The 20,430-nt window shown below is 44.8% G+C and overlaps 2 protein-coding genes across 2 annotated transcripts; both read left to right on the forward strand.

Moving 5' to 3' along the window:
- LOC106961540 (inverted formin-2-like) lies at nucleotides 1-7,996 on the forward strand. Its single transcript, XM_015055335.1, has 6 exons — nucleotides 1-106; nucleotides 2,685-2,834; nucleotides 3,282-3,546; nucleotides 4,383-4,498; nucleotides 6,284-6,443; nucleotides 7,959-7,996. The coding sequence occupies exons 2-6, from the start codon at nucleotides 2,706-2,708 to the stop codon at nucleotides 7,994-7,996; spliced, it is 708 nt and encodes a 235-aa protein (XP_014910821.1). The 5' UTR covers nucleotides 1-106; nucleotides 2,685-2,705.
- A 9-nt stretch (nucleotides 7,997-8,005) lies between these two features.
- LOC106961527 (inverted formin-2-like) lies at nucleotides 8,006-16,871 on the forward strand. The gene is made up of 19 exons (XM_015055312.1): nucleotides 8,006-8,203; nucleotides 8,901-9,033; nucleotides 9,119-9,628; nucleotides 9,709-9,839; nucleotides 9,920-9,981; nucleotides 10,071-10,173; nucleotides 10,541-10,626; nucleotides 10,726-10,826; nucleotides 11,365-11,435; nucleotides 11,522-11,629; nucleotides 11,709-11,779; nucleotides 12,270-12,390; nucleotides 12,465-12,629; nucleotides 12,715-12,799; nucleotides 12,877-13,038; nucleotides 13,875-14,414; nucleotides 15,006-15,437; nucleotides 16,128-16,190; nucleotides 16,386-16,871. The coding sequence occupies exons 1-17, from the start codon at nucleotides 8,006-8,008 to the stop codon at nucleotides 15,050-15,052; spliced, it is 2,694 nt and encodes an 897-aa protein (XP_014910798.1). The 3' UTR covers nucleotides 15,053-15,437; nucleotides 16,128-16,190; nucleotides 16,386-16,871.
- Nucleotides 16,872-20,430: the final 3,559 nt, after the last annotated feature.

Consider the following 20,430-nt stretch of genomic DNA (forward strand, 5'->3'; position numbering starts at 1 on the left):
GCCCCGCCCACTGAAGGCGGAGTCCCTGCAGATCAGCTGCCGTGATTCTGATGCTCCGTTTCCACCGCAGTCTTCATCCTGACCCAGCCGAACTGCGGTCCTCACGGTAAGGAGTCCCGCTGGTTCCGACCGGCTCGGTTCGGTGCGGTGACTCGGTTCTTCCTGGTTTGCTGGTTGGTTTGGGGCTTTTAGAGCAGAACGCCGCTGGGTCCGTTTGAATCCAAACGCTGGTTTGTTTGTTTCTGAACTTCTCTAAGTTTTAACGGAACCGAACTGCATCCCGTCCCGTTAGAACCGGATGTTTTGTTTTACCTGTCGACACTCGGGTAAAGTTTCCTCAGGTGCGAGCAGAGCTTCATCACTCTCAGGGTTCTGATTGGAGGCGGCTGGACTCTGGCGTTATCGGAACCAGCGTTATGGACTCTGTCTTTGGTCCTTCAGCTCGATTAACCGATCAGTTCGAGTCAACATGGACTTTAAACCCACAATCTTAACTTTGTGTGATTTTAATCAGATTTCTGTCCTGTCAGCGTCAGGGGGACAGTCGGTGTGAGTGGGCCCCATATGGGTCCCAAAGCTCACCTTAAAAAGTATTCACACCCCATTAACTTCCCACATGTTGTTACATTTAATATTTACTCTTTCATTGGGAATTTATGAGGAGCAGAACATCTACAGGTTCTCCTCATTTGGATTCAGGTCTGGACTTTGACTAGACCATTCTAACAATCTGTTTTGATCTGAACCATCCCAGAATATCTGTGGCTGGATGTTTAGGGCGTTTCGTCCTGCAGGGTTCTGTAGTCTTCATGATTCTGGTTGTTTTCTACAGAACCAGAACATCTGCAGTCAGACTCGGATTAAATGAAAAACAGCTGGATTTTGGTTCTGACCTTTGACCTCTAAAGGAGCTGTTAGGACTAGTTTTCTTCCCAGGTTTTTATTTCTAGAATATTCTGACACCATTTTCATGTCAGACAGAAATGTGAAACGTTAAGTTGTGGCTGAGGACAGATTAGTTCTGTCGAGGTTCTGAGGATCCACTCGGTCAGCTGCGCTAACCCTGAACTCAGAAACATGTGCTGCTAAAGCTAAACGCCTCACTAACAGTGAAACATTTGGTTAGCTGAACCGCTAAAGCTGAAGGCAAAAACTGGCTCTGCTGTTAGCGCATTAGCATGTTCACCACTGTGGACTCAAGTCATTTTGGTGCTGATTTTCTGTCCTTTGGGTCATTTTCCAGCTCTGGACCCAGAAATACACGTCACTGTTTATAAATGTTACTTCACATTTACGGCTCCTAAACTGTAAATTTATATTTTATAATTGGATATTAAAGGTCTTGTTTTTCCTCGTCATATTTTAATGATTTTCTATAGAGACACTTCTAGAGGCTGTAAAGTGCAACCAGAACAGACGTCATCGTGTTTTTCATCGTTTCCTGATAATAATTAAAATATTTCATCAGAATCTCAATCTGACCTGCTGCCTTCATCACAGGAATCTGAGCTCCACCCCGTCTGTCATGGAGGAATGTCTCACACACACACACACACACTCACACACACAGACACACACACTCACACAGAGGAATTCAGTGTTTCCCAACCTCCTACAGAAATTATTGCTGCAATCTGTGTTTTCCTGTAAGAATCGAGGAGACATGGACCATGACACTGAGGGTCGGATCAGAACCAGAACTCCTGGTTTGGTTCAGAACCGATCAGGTGTTTGTCAGGTGATTAGTAATAATCCGTCATTAGTGTGAGGTGGAGACACTGAAACATCTGAAACATACTGAGCGTCGTGTCATAAGGAGCGTTAAAATGTCGACATGCATGTGGGAGTTATGAAGCACCACAGCATGATTCCTCCTCCTCCGTACCGTAACGATGAGCTGTAACTTCTGTTTTCATATCGATAAACGTCTCAGAGGAGAGGACAGGCAAACGGATCATCTTATTAAAAATTTAAATTATTTTAGTCCCTGAGGATTTATAGAATGTTAAAGTAATCAGAGCAACGTGGAAGCTATTGCTAATGTGCTACACTAGCATTAGAGTGCTTTAGCTACAATGCTAACGTGCATTTAGCATTGTAGATAAACTCTTTAGCTAAACCATTTAGTTAAGGACTTTAGCCCTAACTGAAAGGGATAAACCCTTAGTGGTATGGCTAAAGGACTATTAATGGAAGCTAATGCTAAAGTGCTACACTAGCAATGTATTTGGTGGAAGCTAATGCTAACGGGCTCTCCCGGTCAGCCTTCAGACTCCAAGTCGACAAAAACAACCAGATTTACTGATGGAGCTGCTTCACCATCCATCTGGAATCTGACCCACGGAAATCTGGAAAATCCTGAAAACTTTATTAAATGCGAGTCTGATCTGCTTTAAGTGTTTTTTTATCGCAGTTAAACTTTCCTGTTGCTGTTCAGAACCGAGCTGCAGCCGGGCCCGGTTCTGGAGGCCGAACAAAGAGACTCATTGATCTGGATTCCTCAGATCCAACTGGGTCACAGGTCAGCAGTGACTGACGGTTCCAGGCGTGTTGAGATGCAAAGTTAAACATTTAACCAGAAAAATGAGCAGAAAACAGAGATTAATTCCCAGTGGAGCTGAAATCTCAGTTTATTTCTCCTCTCTCTGCACGTTTAATCTGACGGATTGATAAACTTTGGCCAGATTCTGCAAAATCCCGTCGTCATGGCGTCCAGAACCAGATGGGATGCGGTGAAGGAGCGAGTAACCAGAGGTCCTGATGACGACCCGGACGGATCGCTGGAGGCCAACCTGGAGAACGCCGACCCGGAGCTGTGCATCCGCCTGCTGCAGGTAGGAACCATCACCATGGGAACGACCTCCTCCAGGCGGCGATGCTCCAGTTAACGATTAATCGATTTCTAAATTAGTTGACGATTCATTTCAACATAGATTAATCACGATTAATCGCCTGAGTTTGATGGCTGTAATTCATTCCGAGTTTGACTTCCTGAACCAAGGAAGGCTAAGGCTCCATGTAGCTTAACGATTAATCGATTACTCAATTAGTTGATCATTTCAGTAAATGATTAATAATGATTAATTGACTCAGCCTGAGATTGATGGTTTTAATTCCATCAGAATTTGACTTCCTGGTTTGTTTTGGAACCAGACAAGGCTAAGCTCCATGGAACTTGGCGATTGATCGATTACTGAAAAAGTTAATCATTTAAGTAATCAATTAATTGTTTCAGCCGTAGTCCTGATGAGCTCAGCGCTGTGGCGGCGTGTTGCCTGCAGGTTCCCACCGTGGTGAACTACTCGGGTCTGCGGCGGCGCCTGGAGAAGAGCGACGAGCCGTGGATGGTCCAGTTCCTGGAGCTGCAGGGTTTGGACCTGCTGATGGCGGCGCTGGAGCGGCTGTCGGGCCGCGGCTGCGCCCGCATCACCGACGCGCTGCTGCAGCTCACCTGCGTGTCGTGCATCCGCAGCGTCATGAACTCGTCCGCCGGACTCGACTTCATCCTGGACAATGAGGAGGGATACATCCGGACCCTGGCGCAGGGTGGGTGCCGCCGCCCGGTTCTGTCTGCTGCGGGTCCGATATCATCAGGAAGCAGCTCGACCCGTTGGTTGCCATGACAACTTGCAGCTGCGGCACTTCAAAAATGCAGCTCTGCAACATTTCTGCCGTCATGAGATCCATGCAGAGGAAACGGGTCGGTTCATCTGACTGGTCCTGGTTCCAGTCCTGGTCCTGGTCCTGGTCCTGGTTCCAGTCCTGGTCCTGGTTCTGGTTCCAGTTCAGTTTGTTCCCTGCCTGAACCTTTCTCTGGTTCCTGCTTCCTGTTTTCCCGGAATAGGAAACAGGAAGCAGGAAGTGGCTGTGAAACCAGCTGTCTGATAAAACCTGAGGAAAGTTTCTGCTTATCATTCTGATCCGGTTTAAAGTTGGAACTAAATATTATTAAATGAAATGGGGAAACAAGTCGTAGCCTGAGAGGTTAGGAAGGAGTCAGAACTTGGCAGAATGTTGGCAGATGAATGGAGCCGTTACCGTAAACATTTCATAATCGAGGTTTGAAATACTTCAGATGTGATTAATTTAGAGACGGAGCTACAGAAGGGTTGGGTACAGAGCGGGTCAGAGGACCGGTGAGGACAGAGACCGGACTGCTTCGGTTCCAATGCAGTAAAACTGAGAAGCTTTAACCAGTGGAGATTTCTGTGACTGTAGAACTTGAATGTTCAGATGAACTAACTGACGGAGTCCTGATTGATTTACTCTTGTAATATGCCTCATCCCTCTGATTGGCGCCCAACATGGGACCGACCCGGCGCCGGCCTGCTGGTGGACCGAGCCGCTGCCCTCTGACCTCCTGTCCATGTGTCCCCCTGCAGCTCTGGACACGTCCAACGTGATGGTGAAGATGCAGGTGTTTGAGCTGCTGGCGGCGCTCGCCCTCTTTGACCCCCAGGGCTGCAGCCTGACCCTGGACGCCTTCGAGAACTACAAGGTTCGCCACACATGCTGAGTTTCCTGCTTCCTCTGGTTCCCTCTGCATCCGATCTGTCTGCTAAACTTCTGCTCTGAATCCAACTGATAGTTGCATCCTAAACATCTCACAGCATGGCTAACCAACTGAAACCTTCTTCACGGATCGGTGATGTTTGTAAAGTTATACAGGCAAAAATTAACAGCAATAATTTGAGTTATTTACCCTAAGAGGAAAAAATGGGAGTTAATTCATCAGCCATATTTAAACTGTTACTCATTAATCCAGTATTTAGTTAGCGAGCTAAAGATTTAGTTTACCAGCTCAAATTTAAATATTTAGCTCCAAGCTAAATGGCACTAAGCTTCCTCACTAAATATTTATTTAGCTAGCTGACTAGCTAAATAAATAGCTAGCAAGCTAGATAAATATTTAGCTTGGTGCTAAATATCTAAAAACCTACCTATTTAGCTCCAAGCTAAACAGTTTTCTTGGAGCTAAATAGTTAGCTTCAGAAACTACATAGTCAAGCTAAATATATAGCAGAGATGTAGCTAAATATTTAGCTAGTTGGATCTAGATGTAGAGCTATTTAGCAAATTAACTTGCCAATAATAGGAAGCAGACCATCAAAATAAAAGCTTCTATACAAACTAAACTGAACTAAACTATCCAAATTAAATATTTAATCAAGTTATTCAAGTTATAAATTAATAATTTGATGAAATTATGACTTTTTCCTCTTATGACAGACTAAATAACCCAAACTATTTGACAGTGTAACTTTCAGCTTCTTATTCGCAGCAGAAAGTTTTAAATTTTAAATATAGTTAAAACTTAATTTACTGTTGATTTATTTTTTTTAATGATTATAAATTTAAGTAAAGAACAACCCAAACATCAGTTTATCAGGAAATCAGAATGTTACTGATCAATAATCTGATGTAATGGTCATGAGGAAGACTACTGATGACAAAGTATTTTGGTAGAAAGTTGAGTGGAAGGATAAACGTCGGTAGAAATGTTGCTGTTTTTAGAGTATTTCTGCTGTGCCGCTGGTTTTCCACCATGCAGTCAGTCGGTTCAGAGCCTCCAGGAGTTTTTCTTTCCAAACCTCTTCAATGTTTTTCTGGTGAAAATAAATGTCTGAACTGGTAGCGTCTCAAATGTTCTTTTGGCTCGGGTTTGGTGTTGTTGCAAGGCGAGCCGTTCCGCTGATATCAGTGTTTCATCGCTGCCTTTGTCAGCGGGATCGCGGCGCAGCAGCAGATAACAGACTGATCGGTTCTGACCCGCCCAAACCCTCAGCGGGAAACGGAGCTGCTCTCTGCTTCCTCTGTCCGTTCAGAGCACAGCAGACCTACGGAGAGAGATCAGGGCCATAAAGCTTGTTCAAAAGAAAAAATGTCTGAAACTGGAAAAAAAAAAACATTGAACCTGAAAAGTAGTTTTTAACATTTTTTTTTTTCAGTTAATTTTTTTTCCAATTTCAAAACTTTGTTAGTTTAAAATATTTTTATTTTTCAAATTAATTGTTTTGTATAAACAATCATTTTGGATCTGAATCGGTCATTCGGATCTGAATCGGTCGTTTTGGATCTGATTTGGTCGTTTTGGATCTGATTTGGTCGTTTTGGATCTGATTCGGTCGTTTTGGATCTGATTCGGTCGTTTCGGATCTGAATCGGTCGTTTCGGATCTGAATCGGTCGTTTTGGATCTGAATCGGTCGTTTCGGATCTGAATCGGTCGTTTCGGATCTGATTCGGTCGTTTCGGATCTGACGTTCTTGTGTCTCCGCCTCCAGACTCTGAAGAAGCAGCAGTATCGCTTCAGCGTCATCATGAACGAACTGCAGGCCACTGACAGCGTCCCCTACATGGTCACCATGATGGCCGTCATCAACGTCCTCATCCTGGGACAGGAAGACCTGCACAAGAGACAGCGACTCAGACAGGAGTTCATCGGTACGGACCAGCAGATGGGCGGAGCTTGGCGCTCCTCAGCCAATCAGCATTCATTTTATTCAGAAATATGACTGGCTGGGAGCAGAAATAAAACTTTCTCTGTAGCCAACAGAGCAGTGACGGCTTGTAAGGTTCATGCCAGTCAGGTTGTTTATGAAACCAGGCTGTGGTTTCCCTTCAGGTCATGAATAATTATGAAACGATTATGACTCTCACAAAATTACAAGTCGTAAAATCTGTGGTCTGAAACAAAAATACACAGAGATTCTTTAGTCCTGGATGAATCACTTCCAGAAAATAAACTATTGGAGTCGAAGATGTTAAATATTCGACATGATGATGTAAAACGTTTAAACAAACGTGCTAGCCTAGCGCTAGCAGGAGAAATGAGTCGTGGTCTTTAGCCAGAGACAAAAAGAAAAAATCTGACGCCTCCATTTTGTTTCTATTTAGTGAAGAAGGAAGTTGCGCTCAGCGTCTTCAGAGGTTTTCATGTTTCCTTCAGTGGTGCAGCGCCCCCACAGGCCAGGAGGGGAACAGGCTGCCTGTAGATGCAGAACAAGCTCAAACATTTCAAACATACAACAGTTGTGGGAAATTCTGCTGCTATCAGGTTCAGACAAGTTTTTAATGATGGATCATGTTTGACGCTCAGTGAGCAGATGTGACAGGAACATCATGAGTTCATGTCAGCAAGTTTAGACTCATTCTGTGCTTTTCTGTCTCGTTTGGCTCCAGTTGATCAGAACATCCTCCAGATGTTCTCAGGTTTCAGATGTTTTCTTTGGCCTTTCGCTGATCTCAGGTTTTACATTCAACAGTAAAAAAAGGAATAAGAAAAGGACGAGCAAATCTTTATGGGAAAAAAAACAGGAGAATTTGAGTTTGAAAAGTCAAACATTGTACATAAAAAGAAAATAAAAAGAGACGTACATGTTTCTATTTCACCATCTGCAATCAAATCAGACCAAACTTTTCTTGTTTTAATTAATAAAATTATTTCTAAATGCCAGAAAACTTAGCAAAACAATTTTTATAAAGATTTTTTTTGCAATAATTGAATTCAGAAGTCCACATTGGTCAGTTTTATGGATTATTGTCTATTTTTAAACATAATCGCCGTGTATGGTGTAGATTATTCAGTTGATGTGATCCTTTATGTTTGTATTTTTATCAGCTTTTTAAAAATAAACGTCTCTGGCCAAAATGTAAAGAAGATTTATAACATTTATATTTCAGCACATTTGTCTGATATTTAAATACCTGTAACTGTAACTGTGGAAAAAACGTGAAGTTCATAAAAGGCAAAAATCTCCTAGAATTAAAGTTGATGAGTTTAAACTGTGCAGATGAACGGTTCAAATTCAAACGATGCCATCGCTGTCTGCCAGCGGGTCTGGTCCTCACTGCTAACCGGACTGCTGGAGCGTTTTGATCTGGTCCACAGGCGTTGGACGTGTTGGACGTGTTGGACTCTAAGCTCTGAGTCTCACCATGACGCTTGCTGTGTTTCAGGGCTGCAGCTGCTAGATCTGCTCCCCAAGCTGAGGTAAATGTTTCTGATGGCTTCCGTAGCCAGAGTCCGGCGGCGTTGTGACGTCTCTGCGTCCGTCTCCAGAGAGACGGAGGACATGGACCTCAACATCCAGTGCGATGCGTTCGAAGACTCCATGGCGGACGATGAAGAGGAGATGGAGAGACTGTACGGCGGGATCGACATGAGCAGCCACCAGGAAGTCTTCAGTTTGCTCTTCGCCAAGGTCTGTCCGCTCCTCTTCATCAGCTCAGCTTCCTCACCAACAAAAATAACAACATTCCTCCTCAGAAACCTCAAAGAAATTTCTCCAGGAGGTTCTTCAAAATAAGAGCATGAATAAACCTCTAAATAATTGGATAATTCTCAGCAGCTCATAACCAAACTTTATTGATCTGAAAGTAAATTAGCAAATTTATCAAAAAAAAATTTTTCTGGAACCTCGATGTTCTAAATGTTTTCAAAATGAGCAAAATGCTAAGCTAAAAATTAACTCTGCCATTAGCAGAAATGTGCCCAAATCGTTAGCATTAACTTCTGCTAAATACCATGTTGATATAGCAGTTTAACATTAGCATTAACTGTAGCATTAGAACTAATTTCGTGATTAGTGCGTTAGGGCTAGCGTAGCTAACTTTTCAGCTAGCATAGTTAACTTTTTGGCTGGCGTAGCTAACTTTTCAGCTAGCATAGTTAACTTTTCGGCTAGCATAGTTAACTTTTCGGCTGGCGTAGCTAACTTTTCGGCTGGCGTAGCTAACTTTTCGGCTAGCGTAGTTAACTTTTCGGCTGGCGTAGCTAACTTTTCGGCTGGCATAGCTAACTTTTCGGCTGGCGGTTCTGACCATTGACTGTTCCTGGTTGTTGCTGAGGTGAAGAACCGGGTTGTGTCTCAAAGTCGTCTCCATGGTCTCTGTGTCCAGGTGTCCAGCTGTCCGTCCTCAGTCCAGCTGCTCTCCATCCTTCAGGCCTTGTCGATGGTGGACCCAAAGAGAAACGACATCTGGCTGGCTCTGGAGGCGCTGACCGATCGAGCCACGCTGCTGGCCCAGAACAGTGAGTCCGGTTTCAGGTTCTGGGTCAGAAGGCGGGTCCAGAGGGATGACTGACCGGATGTAAGCGTGTCTGAATCTGTTTCCAGCTGATTTAGGCCCCGGTGATTCGCTGCTGGATAGGCTCTTCCCCACAAAACATCTGTCATCCAATAAGAAGGTCAGAATGGTGGACAGGGCGGTGCAGACCCGAACGCTCAGCTGGCCTCCTGGCCAATTACAGCCGTTAGCAGAGAAACAGGCTCCGCCCCCTGCAGCCGGTTGTCCTCCACCTCCTCCACCTCCACCACCTCCTCCACCTTTACCAGGCACAGGATCTGCTCCACCTCCTCCACCTCCTCCTCCTTTACCTGGCATTGGAGCTCCACCTCCTCCGCCTCCTCCGCCTCCACTACCAGGCGCCGGACCTCCACCGCCTCCACCTTTACCTGGCATGGGGATCCCACCGCCTCCACCAATGGAAATGATCACCGCTCATTCAGCACCGACTTTAGGCAGCGGCTATTTTAGCCCAGCCCACCATTCAAGCCCCGCCCCCTGCCCCTCCCTGCGGATGAAGAAGCTGAACTGGCAGAAACTCCCGTCCAGAGTGGTAACCGGTGAGCTAGCGGACGTTCTCCTACCTTAACTCTGAGTTGTTTGGACCCGGTCAGGTTCTGGACTCTTCGTCTGTCCACAGATCATCAGTCTCTCTGGACATCATCATCGTCAGAGTCGGTGGAACCAGATTACTGCAGCATCGAGCAGCTCTTCAGTCTGCCTCCCACTGACGCCAAAACCAGAACCAAGACCAGAACGGAGTCCAAAGAGGTGAGAAACGTCGGTTCAGGTTCTGTGGTCCTGAAGGCATCATCTGACCCGTTGTCTGTCTGTTGTCTCCTTGTCCGCAGATTTCGTTCATTGACGCCAAGAAAAGCCTGAACCTCAACATCTTCCTGAAGCAGTTCAGATGGTGAGGCGCCGGCCAATAGAAACGCTCCTTTGGTTGCACTTCCTGGTTTTCAGTCGTTGATTGATTCTTCTGCTCCGTTTCTGCTGAAGTTCCCATGAGGAGTTTGTGTCTCTGATCCAGAACGGAGACCGGTCCAAGTTCGATGTGGAAATCCTCGAACAGCTGATCAAACTGCTTCCAGAGAAACACGAGGTCAGAGTTCAGCAGACGCTGAGCACGCTCCCCCATCACCTGAGCGATAACTCGCGCCAAACACAGAAAAAAATCGCTGGTTTGTCGCTAGTTGCCTTTTTTGAAAAATTTTGTAATTCACTGTTTGAAAAAGTTTCTTGATGGTCAATTTTTTGGGGGAAAAAACTTATTATTTTAAAAATAATAAGTTGCTATATTTGTCGCTAGTTGCTTTTTGACAGGAAGCCGTTAACACGCCCATCTGTGTGTATTGGCTCCGCCCACTTCAGAGGAAGCTTTCAGATTGGGTCAGGGGGCGGGGCTTTGCTTACCTGCAGCTGTTCCACTTGTCCACACGTTGTTTGACGCCTCACCTGTCTGTCCTCAGATAGAAAACCTGAAGTCCCACCAGGAAGACAGAGACAAGATGGCGTCAGTGGATCAGTTTTACCTGCAGCTGCTGAACTTGCCCAGGTAAGAGGACAGCGCCACCTGTCTGCTGAAGTAATTTCTCACCTGCACGCCTGTCTCCTGCTGATGTGTGTGTGTGTGTGTGTGTGTGTGTGTGTGCAGCTACGCGCTGAGGATCGAGTGCATGCTGCTGTGTGAAGAGAGCAGCTGTGTGCTGGAGACTCTGAAACCCAAAGCTGAACTTCTGGACCAGGCCTGCCAAAGTCTGTATTAACAGAATCTACACACAAAATAAAACCTGAAAACACCTGAAGAAGAGTTCTCCATAGGGTTACAGTTAGAGATGTGGCGCCCCCTGCTGCTCATGTGAACAACCAGAGTTCAGATTCAGACAGGAAGAAAGTTTTGCCAGTTTCTCAGCACATTTGACCAACTTACCAGTAACGTTTCAGAAAATATAGGAGCTGATGTTTAGTAAATAATTCCTTAAAATTGATTTAAAAAGTATGAGATAAATTCATTTATACCCAGATATTTTTCCCATGTTACAAGTGAAATAGTCTGCCAGTGCAACTAAAACTTTTTCATCAATTTTAGGGAATTAATAAAAAACAAGCTGCTACATTTGCTGAAAGTTTTTTGATTTCAAGTGCTCTAAGATATTTGCACTAAAAATGAGACCAAATCGCTTGTAGAGATTTTATGTTTTCGTCGTGTTCAGTCATATTTAACCTGATTATTTTGACACAGGAGGTGATGCTTCATTTCTCCGTGTGAAATCCTGATGTTTGGTGTGTTCAGGTGTGAGGGAGAGCTGCCGCCTGCCCGGCTTCTGCAAACTCATCCTCAGCGTCGGGAACTTCCTCAACTATGTAACCGCTTTCTGTTTCCGGACACACGACTGAATCCAGGTGAACAATCGGCTGTAATCTGCTGTCATTTAATATTTTTGCTTCAGGGAACCCACACTGGGAACGCTGATGGCTTTAAAATCGGCACTTTGCTCCGATTGAGTGAAACTAAAGCCAACAAGTCCAGGATCACGCTGCTGCACCACATCCTGGAGGTACAGGCAGGGGGCGCTCTGCTCACGCTGCTCATGCTGGACACAGATTAGATAACCTGAGACTTTAATCTGACCCCAGGAGGTGGAGAAGGACCATCCGGACCTGCTCAACCTGCCTGATGACCTGCAGATCTGTGAAAAGGCTTCTGGGTAAACAGACCAACTGATCTCCACTCACATTTATTCATTTTAAAGAAATGAGTTTCCATTTCAAACGGAGGTCTTTATGTGTCATTATGATCCTGGGAGATCTGTGTAAATAAATTAACGTAACAAAATGAGGCATAAAATCTATTTTAGACAAAATCCACTCCTTTAGTGAGCGAACTAAACGAGTGTTGATGTAAAATCACAGTTTGTTTGTGGCAGCAGCCGATTAGTGAACCATTTGTATAAAAAACTGCGTTATTGCACAGAGTGCCTAGTGTAAAACTAGCTAATTATCTTACAAATTGGCTATCTAGCTATCTAGGTAGCTGTGTTGTGTCTGTGTAGCTAGCTAGCTGACCAGCAGATGGTCCTGGGCTGAAAACATTGAAGAGCCTGATTTACAATTAATTCTCCATCTGGAGTGAACTGGAGTGAACTCTGGAGTGAACTGGAGTGAACTCTGGAGTGAACTCTCCTGTTCTGGTTGCAGGGTGAGCATGGAGTCCATCCAGTCTGAGTACTCCTCTCTGTTCAAACGGCTCAAAAGCTCTGAGAAGAAAGTTTCCTCTTCCTCTGAGGACATAAAGGAGCAGTACCTGTCTGCCATCCAGGTGAGTCATTAGGCCCCGCCCCCTCGTCGTCGCCTCGTCTCACTCGCATCGTGACGGTTTTCCTTTTCCTCCAGGAGAGCCTGCAGGTGTGTGAGCAGCTGCAGAAGGTCATGACCTCTGTGGAGGACAGGAGGCGGGACCTGGCGGACTACCTGTGCGAAGACGTCGCCACCTTCTCCCTCGACGACCTCTTTGGGATCATCAAGACCTTCAGAGGGCTCTTCCTCAAAGCTCTCAAGGTGAGCAGCTGATCACAGGTGCTTCTGACATCATCAGGATGACATCATCACAAAACAAAACATCCGGGTCGTTTTCACCTGACAGGAGAACGAAAACCGGAGAGAGCTGGAGAAGAAGAGGAAGAAAAGAGAGGAGGAGAAGCAGCTGAAAGGAGATTCCGGCAGGATGGGTGAGTCCCGCCTCCAGCAGCACCTTGGCCAATCAGAGAAGAGGCGTGGCTGCAGGTGACCGATGCTCGTCTTGTAGTCAAGAGGGAGGTGAACCTGCAGAACGAAGGCTGCATCATTGACAACCTGATGGCCGAGATCCGGAAGGGCCACGCCCTGAAGAAGACCAGAACGCCGTCCCGCAGGGGCAGCAGGGGGCAGCGCCGGGGGTCACTTCCTGTTCCTGCAGGCACGGTGCACGGTATGGTTTACATCCCGAAATGTCACGCATGCAAACAACGATGGAGGGAAAAAAAGACGATTTTCCATCCATAGCGGCGCTGCTGCAGTAAAACTGTTAACTAAATGAAACCAGGAGATTCAGAGCGCCACAGCCGAAAATAACGAGAAAAACCGTTAATAACTCAGAACTAATCATACGCTTCAAACAGACCTGTTTCCATAGCAACTGACTGACAACAGCTCCACTAATGCATCAGGATTCAACACCAAAAAACAAGCAAACATTTGCTGCATTTGGTCTGTTGAATTATTGTTTTCTGGCTTTATGTTTGTTCTGACATTATTAATGAGTGGTCACTGTGGTAGACTAGCCACCGCTGCTATTGGCTAAGCTAACAGCAGCGCTTGATTAGCTGATTTAAACTCCTGCTCTACAGATGATCTGTCAGAGTTGGTCTCTGGGTCGACGTTTGTTTTGCTTTTTAATTGAACTCAAACACAATGAATTCTGCAGCACATCTACATGTTAAAGTTGTCATAGTCAGGCTAGCATAGCTGAGCTACTTTCCTCTCATTTTCTTTTTTTTTTATTAAAACTTTTACTTGACCTTGCCCCGCGTCCCTTTTCCTTTTAAATATCAGGTGTTCATTTCAGTTTTACCCCATTATGTTGACAACTTAACAGCTAACACCAATACTAGTCATTGTTAGCCAGCAGCTTTTTGCCCTCCAGCAGAAAGTTGGGGGCGTGACATCATGAGTCAACGTGTCTTTAGCTGGGCGCTAACTGTCAGCTAAACAGTGACGTCCTGTTGGATCTTCAGCTCTAAATCTGGAGCCATTGTTGTGTTTCAGCTCGTCCCGGGACCATACGGAGGTCAAAGGCTGTCGAGGACCCCGACTTCCCTCTCTCTAGCCAATCACAGAAGACATCTGGAATGACACCAATCCAGGAAGATCCGCCCTCCCATCCAGGAAGTTCTGGCCAATCAAAGAAGCCGTTGGAGGCGGTCCAAACTCCTGCCACTTCCAACCAATCTGCGATGGCCTTGCCCTCTGGAACGAGTCCTGATCCCAGGTCAACAGAACCGCCAAAGAACCAGAACCCACAAACACCTGCAGCCGTTCCTGCTGGTCCTGCAGAGGAGACCAGGCGCAGGCGTCAGGAGTCTTTAAAGGACTCGGGTCTGGAAACCCAAAGTTCCTCAGGACTGAAGGGAGTCCAGCCCGGCGCAGAGCGTCCGGCACCGAGCAGAGTCCGGAGCAGCCTGAGCGTGGCGGATGGGTCGGACTTTGAGTACATCTCCTCGTCAGAAGTGAGAGGAATCGGACCGGAGAATGGCAAAAATCCAAACGAGAGTCCGAGCAGGAGAACGCACAAGACCCGTCCAAAAGGTACAGAAACGTCCAAGCAGCAGAGATGAAGGGTTTCTGCCCTGTTGGCATGGCAACCGACACAACCTTAATCTGCAACAGTAGTTTGTACTTGCTGTGCAAGTGTCTCCCCCTGCTGGTGAAGACTGGAGCTTCAACCAGAGAGGCTTTGGCCTGCACAGATGGAGACTCGTGCTTCAGACTTTAGCGGTTTAGTTGCAACAACAGATTTGTTGGACTTGTCTTAGACTCGCACTCTGAAGACTCAAGTCCAGGCAGGTTTTAAGCCGCTAACCGCGGCTCTGCATGATCAGACGGTCACTTCTTATTTTCCCAAATAAGAACTTCCACTGATCCTCATTTTTAGCTTATCTTTGAAGACGTTTAGCACACTTAGCTTACCCCCAAGCTGACATAGAGTAGCAAAACTTCAAGCTGATTTATTTTCAAGTATTTTCTTCCATACAAATAGCAGATCCCTCCCCTGCATATTGCTGCTTTAGCTAGCATAACAGCTTGACTTTCTGTCATTAAGTCCTGATTACTGCCATGTTCATGTTTATATGTGTCTGAATTTCACTGTTCATGTTATTGTGTCAATATGTTAACAAGCCGGGACAAACGCAGAGGATGTGGGTCTGGTTTCCTCCCGGGCCTGAACCCGTCCGCCCCTCCCCTGAGGTAGAACCCGACTCAGACAGAACCTCTGTTCGCTTTTAATCCCAAATAATCCCATCAGTGATTCCACGTCTCTGCATGTCACCTCGAGTCTTTCTGAATCGGGTTTGATGACCAAACATGTCAAAGGTTCTCCTCTCAGCCAATCAGCTGCTTCGTAACAAATGTTAGAAAATCTGCAGAATAAATCTGAGATGAAGATCCGACTAACACTAAATCCTGTAATGTCTGATTAAAAGACGCAGACCAGGCTGAAAGGCTGCTGTCGCCCAAACACACGGCAGACCAGCGGTGTCCAGAGGCGGCTCCAGACGGACAATTTCAGGACCAATTCCTGAGGACATTTTCCAGAAGAAACTCAGAAATGTTGAGATTAATCTCTGAACTAAAAAAACTTTACATTTCTGAGTTTCAGAAGTTCAACATTTTCAACTTCTGAAACTCAGAAATTTCTAAGTTTTTCTACAACATGTGAGACTAGTCTCAAAATTTCAGACTTTTTTTGTCGCAAATTTGAAACTTATGGAAGTCAGTCATTTCCTGCTTTTTTTTTTAGTTGTTTTTTGGAGGGGTGAAAATTTCTGATTTAATCTAAAACTTTTTGAGGTTTTTGGCAGAAATGTACTCCTCTGTTTGCTTTCTAGCTTTATTGATCCTCATACATCATTGTAATTTAGCAAAACCAAATGCTAAAGCGCTAATTTCCACCATGTTGATACACAGCACATAATGTCGCCCTCTACTGGCTCAGATCTGTCATTACACAGCTTCCTGAACCGTTTGTTCTTCAGGAATTGATTCTTTAGGTTTGATTTTTCGCTCCTGTTTCAGTTTTTAAGTTTTGCTAACTGTTGTTTTTGCAATCTGATGTGAAGAATCCTCCATGTTTTATTAGGAAGCGCTTCAACTGTTTGTTCATGAGGCTCCTGGTTCCTTTGGCTCCAGGGATTCCTGGTTCTGCTGCGTATCTTGGAACGAACCGGACCGAACCTGCCAGAACCAAACGGTTCTGTTCAGCCACAAACCGACCAATCCAATCGTCCCTTTTTGTTGCAGGACTCGATGACTGCGTCAGATCCCAAAGCCCCAAGCAGAAGAAAGGATGCGTTGTACAGTGAGGTGAGTCCATCTGTGTGATGTCATTGGTTGTGACATCATCATACAGGTGTTTGATTTTATTTTCTTTTTTTGTTTTTCTACGTTGAGATTTTCCGTTTCAAGCTTCTGGCTGGTGGCGCGTCGCCTCAGCCTGGCAGGTCAGGGAATAACATCTGGACGTTGTCATGACTTATTGTTTTTCTTTTATGATTCCAGGTGAGCAGAGGAGGACCCGTCTCCATGGCAACAGGAAAGATCTGAAGTGGAATAAAAACTGTACATGGAGAGCAGAGAGTAGGGTTTCTGGTTTCTGGTTCAGTGAGCGTCGGTGTGCTAATGCAGATTACCTGAGCAGTCAGGTGAGCGGATGTGGGCGGGACCTCCGATTTGCCCTGGTTTCATTGGTTGAAGATCAGATCAGATCTCAGATCAGGGGATTCTGGGTAAAACCAGACGGTGAACGTTGAACTCAGTCAGGTGATGAAGTGTGGGAGTGATCTCCATTTCCTGTTACTGCATTTAACTTCCTGTCCTGCAGCCTGTCACAATAAAACTCCATCTGATGGTTTGTTAAATCTGCAGGATTTCCAGTCTGATCAGGATTTTCACATTCTTCTGGATTTTTTACGCTAAAAAGACACAAAATTAAATGTTAAATTTGCTGAACCAGTAAAACGATAAATAAATATCTATATACTCTTTGCATTAAACTTGTCTCTTCGTCTTTCTTATGGGGATTAATTAAATTTCTTAGAATCAAGATTTGGATAAGTATATATGGGTTAGGGTAACCTTAACCCTATTTTATTTTCTAATTGTTAAAATTTACTTAACTAACATAACTTGACTTTAAATCAAGAAAATAAATGTAGTTTTTTTTAAATCAATATATGCATTTCTGTATCATTTTATACATAAAATTGATAAATACCAAATTTATCACTTTTATGTTTTATTTGACCTTTTATATTTTATTTTGTGATCTATTTTTAACCACATATTTATTTCTGAATATTTTTCTTCTTCCTGCATTTATTTATTTGTGCATCATATCCTTATATAAACCATCTTCTACATTTATTTTATGTTTTATAGATGCATATTTGGCTTTTAATTTAAATTTTACTGTATGAAGTGATTTATTCATGAAAATATCAAGAAAATATTGTAAATATAAATGTCTGGAATTAAAAACAATCACTATTGTGTCAATATTATCACTAGTTGATTTTACAAAACAATTTGAAAAGATTAAAAATAAAAATGCTGGAATGAATGATGGGGAGATAAATGCGTAAATATGACTGAAAACTGAGGAACAAATAAATAAATATGGGTTTTACCACTAAGGTCATTTTAGATGGAACATATTTATATATTTTTGTCTTGTATGGCAGCACCTGGTCCTTCATGTTTACTCATGTTACAGATTATTTTTCTTTCATTTCTTCCCCCAGTTTTAAAATAATTATTAATCATAATCGGTTCGGCCGCCCAGGGCCGCGTCCAGCCTCCCGCCGCCTCTGGTCGGACCTGCCGGACCTTCAGCAGGTTGTGACGTTTCGCTTCAGTATCAATGACATCATCACCACCAACAAGCTGCGTCCTCGTGTCAACAGTGAGGTGACGTAATGCCAAGCTGAGCTTCATTGACGAGTCACGTGACTCCAGCTGGGAGTTTCACTGATAATGAAGATATCAATAGTTTTATTGATGGAGACGCTCTGTGTTTGTCCTGTTGAACGAGATGCGGGACGTAAATTAGAGCGCCGACTGTGGAGACCGGAAGTGTGACTGTCTTCACAATAAGAGCACAGATCCATTCATATCGACCTACAGCTCAAACAACCTACAAGCTTGACTCTGGTTTTCTTTTCTTTCTTTCTCTCTCTTTTTTTTTACAAACAGAAACGTTGAAAATAAATAAACTTCTAGGAGCTCCTCTTTCAGTCTGCAAGACATTTAAACACATAATATGAAAAAAATATATGGGACATAAAAGTATGTCAATGAAATAATTAGTAAACTAAGAAATGTAACAAAATGATCAAAATCAGATGTATGAAATATGTCGCTGCTGTGTTTTAGTGTTTAAATACAATAATTTTTTGAAGAATTTGAATTCATGTGGAACAGCAACTTTTAATTTCCCTTTGGGATCGTTGGGAATTATTTCAATAATTTTTTAAAATGTTTAGTTAATTTTGTTTAATTAAATTAGTTTTTCGTTTAATAGAATACATACAAGCTATTTGATAAAATTAATATATTTAATAAAGTATATTTTATCTGTGATGGACAGGTGACCTGTCCAGGTGACCTGTCCAGGTGACCTGTCCAGGTGACCTGTCCAGGTGACCTGCCTCTTCCTGGAGAGGCACCAGCACCGCCTGACCACCAGGGACAAGGGCGTAAGAAAACGGATGGATGGATATTTTATAAAGTAAAATATACTATCTTAAAATATATCATTAGTGATGCATTTTATCCGTTATTTAGTGATAATGGGATTTATCACTAAACAGATTAATTCTTTTCTTTAATATTCTTGTTTTATTATTTTTGCCACAATTAATTTTCCATTATCATTTTTAATTTACCTTTAAATACATACATTAAAATTATCCTAAATAATAAAACATCTCGTATGTAATGAAAATGCATAATTGTGGGCAGTCTTTTAATTTGAAGGCCGCGTTGGGGCTCTTCCGGTGTCGTAGGCGCTAACGCGGTGCGTCTTGACGCAGCGGGTTGCCGCTGGTGCGTCAGGAGGAGACGGGCGGAGAGATGCCATAACAGCAGCAGCATCAGGACCAGAGAGCGAACCCCCAGCAGAGACCCGAACCTCGTCCGAGCTCCGGCCCTGCGGGTCGCCTCCCATGCTCCACCCGCCCCGCAGTGCGGCAGTGCGGGATCCTAACGCAGGACAGCGGCGGGGAGCGGCGGCATCTGGAGCGGAGGTAAGAGGAGGAAGAGGAGGACAGGGCGTGGAGGAGGGGGGGCTGGGACCGGACTGTCTGGGATGACTGCAGCCGGAGGCGGCGCATCCCGGCCGGGCCGCCGCAGATCAGAGCCCGCGGCCCGCTGGGAGGAGCTGGACCAGCCGCTCGGATCCTACGGCGGCCGCGCGTGCGCGTTTGCGTGGCTCAGTTGAAATGATGATGTTGATGATGATGATGATGTGACAGATATGAGCAGACAGCGCTGCCAGGTTGCATCCAGTCAGGTTCAGGAAGGTCACGTGGTGTGACGTATGACAGGTTAGTTTCCGCTCAGTTCTTAAAGCTCCGCTGATGGTTGAGGCGCAGAAACCTGGATGATTCTTTAAATCACCGGAACAGAGTCAAGGCTTTATTGGGCCTCTGGTATTTTAATCAGGACTTTGACTAGGCCATTGTAACAGTTTGACCCTTTTTTGGCCATTTTGTTTAGGATCAGCTGCTGTGTTTGGGTTGGTGGTTCTGGTGATGATCTGGTCTGGTTTGGACCCAGAACCAGCTGGAGCTCATGGTCCAGTCAGCAGCTCCACTCAGATCCTCACAGAACCAAAACGGATCCAACTCAGTCCGTTCAGATCGCGGACCTGGAGCGTTTCAGAACCAAAGGGGCGTGGCCTAAAGCTGTAAATCAATCAATCCAGAGTGTTAAATACAAACCTGTTACAATCTGCAGCAGATTAAACGTGTTTCTGAAACCAATCGGACCTCAGAGGACGATTCTATGGTTCGGTCTGTGATCCCGGTGGGTCGACTTGAACCCGCCCGTCCGGGTCGGACCGTCAGTGGAGCGAAACTGTTTTTATCGATGACAGCGTGGGTTCAGGATCCCTGCTGCAGGATGTAGTTCAGGCTGTTTGTGGGTGTGGCCTCCATTTCCCAGGATGCACTGCGGTTTGTCGGCAGGCCTGTGAAGATGAGCGTGACGTCATGGTTCCTGGTGAGCAGCTCCGGCACGCGGCACCGCCTCCCCAAGGAGATGATCTTCGTCGGCCGCGAGGACTGCGAGCTCATGCTGCAGGTGAGGAGGCATCCAACCATCCAACTGTACATCCAACCATATAGCCAACCATAGAGCCATACATCCAACCATCCTTCCTTCAATTTTCTCCTCTTCCTCTCTTCTCTTCGTCTCTTTGTTCTTCCTCCATTATTTTTCACCTTCATCACTTGTTCCTTGTAAAACTCGTCGTCGTCTTTTATCTCGTCTCCTTTAAACTCACTGATTAATAGTGTGTGTGTGTGTGTGTGTGTGTGTGTGTGTG

The sequence above is a fragment of the Poecilia latipinna genome, unplaced genomic scaffold, assembly GCF_001443285.1.
Source record: "Poecilia latipinna isolate Pla-1442-1.1 unplaced genomic scaffold, P_latipinna-1.0 Scaffold1310, whole genome shotgun sequence".
Classification (NCBI taxonomy): Eukaryota; Metazoa; Chordata; class Actinopteri; order Cyprinodontiformes; family Poeciliidae; genus Poecilia; species Poecilia latipinna.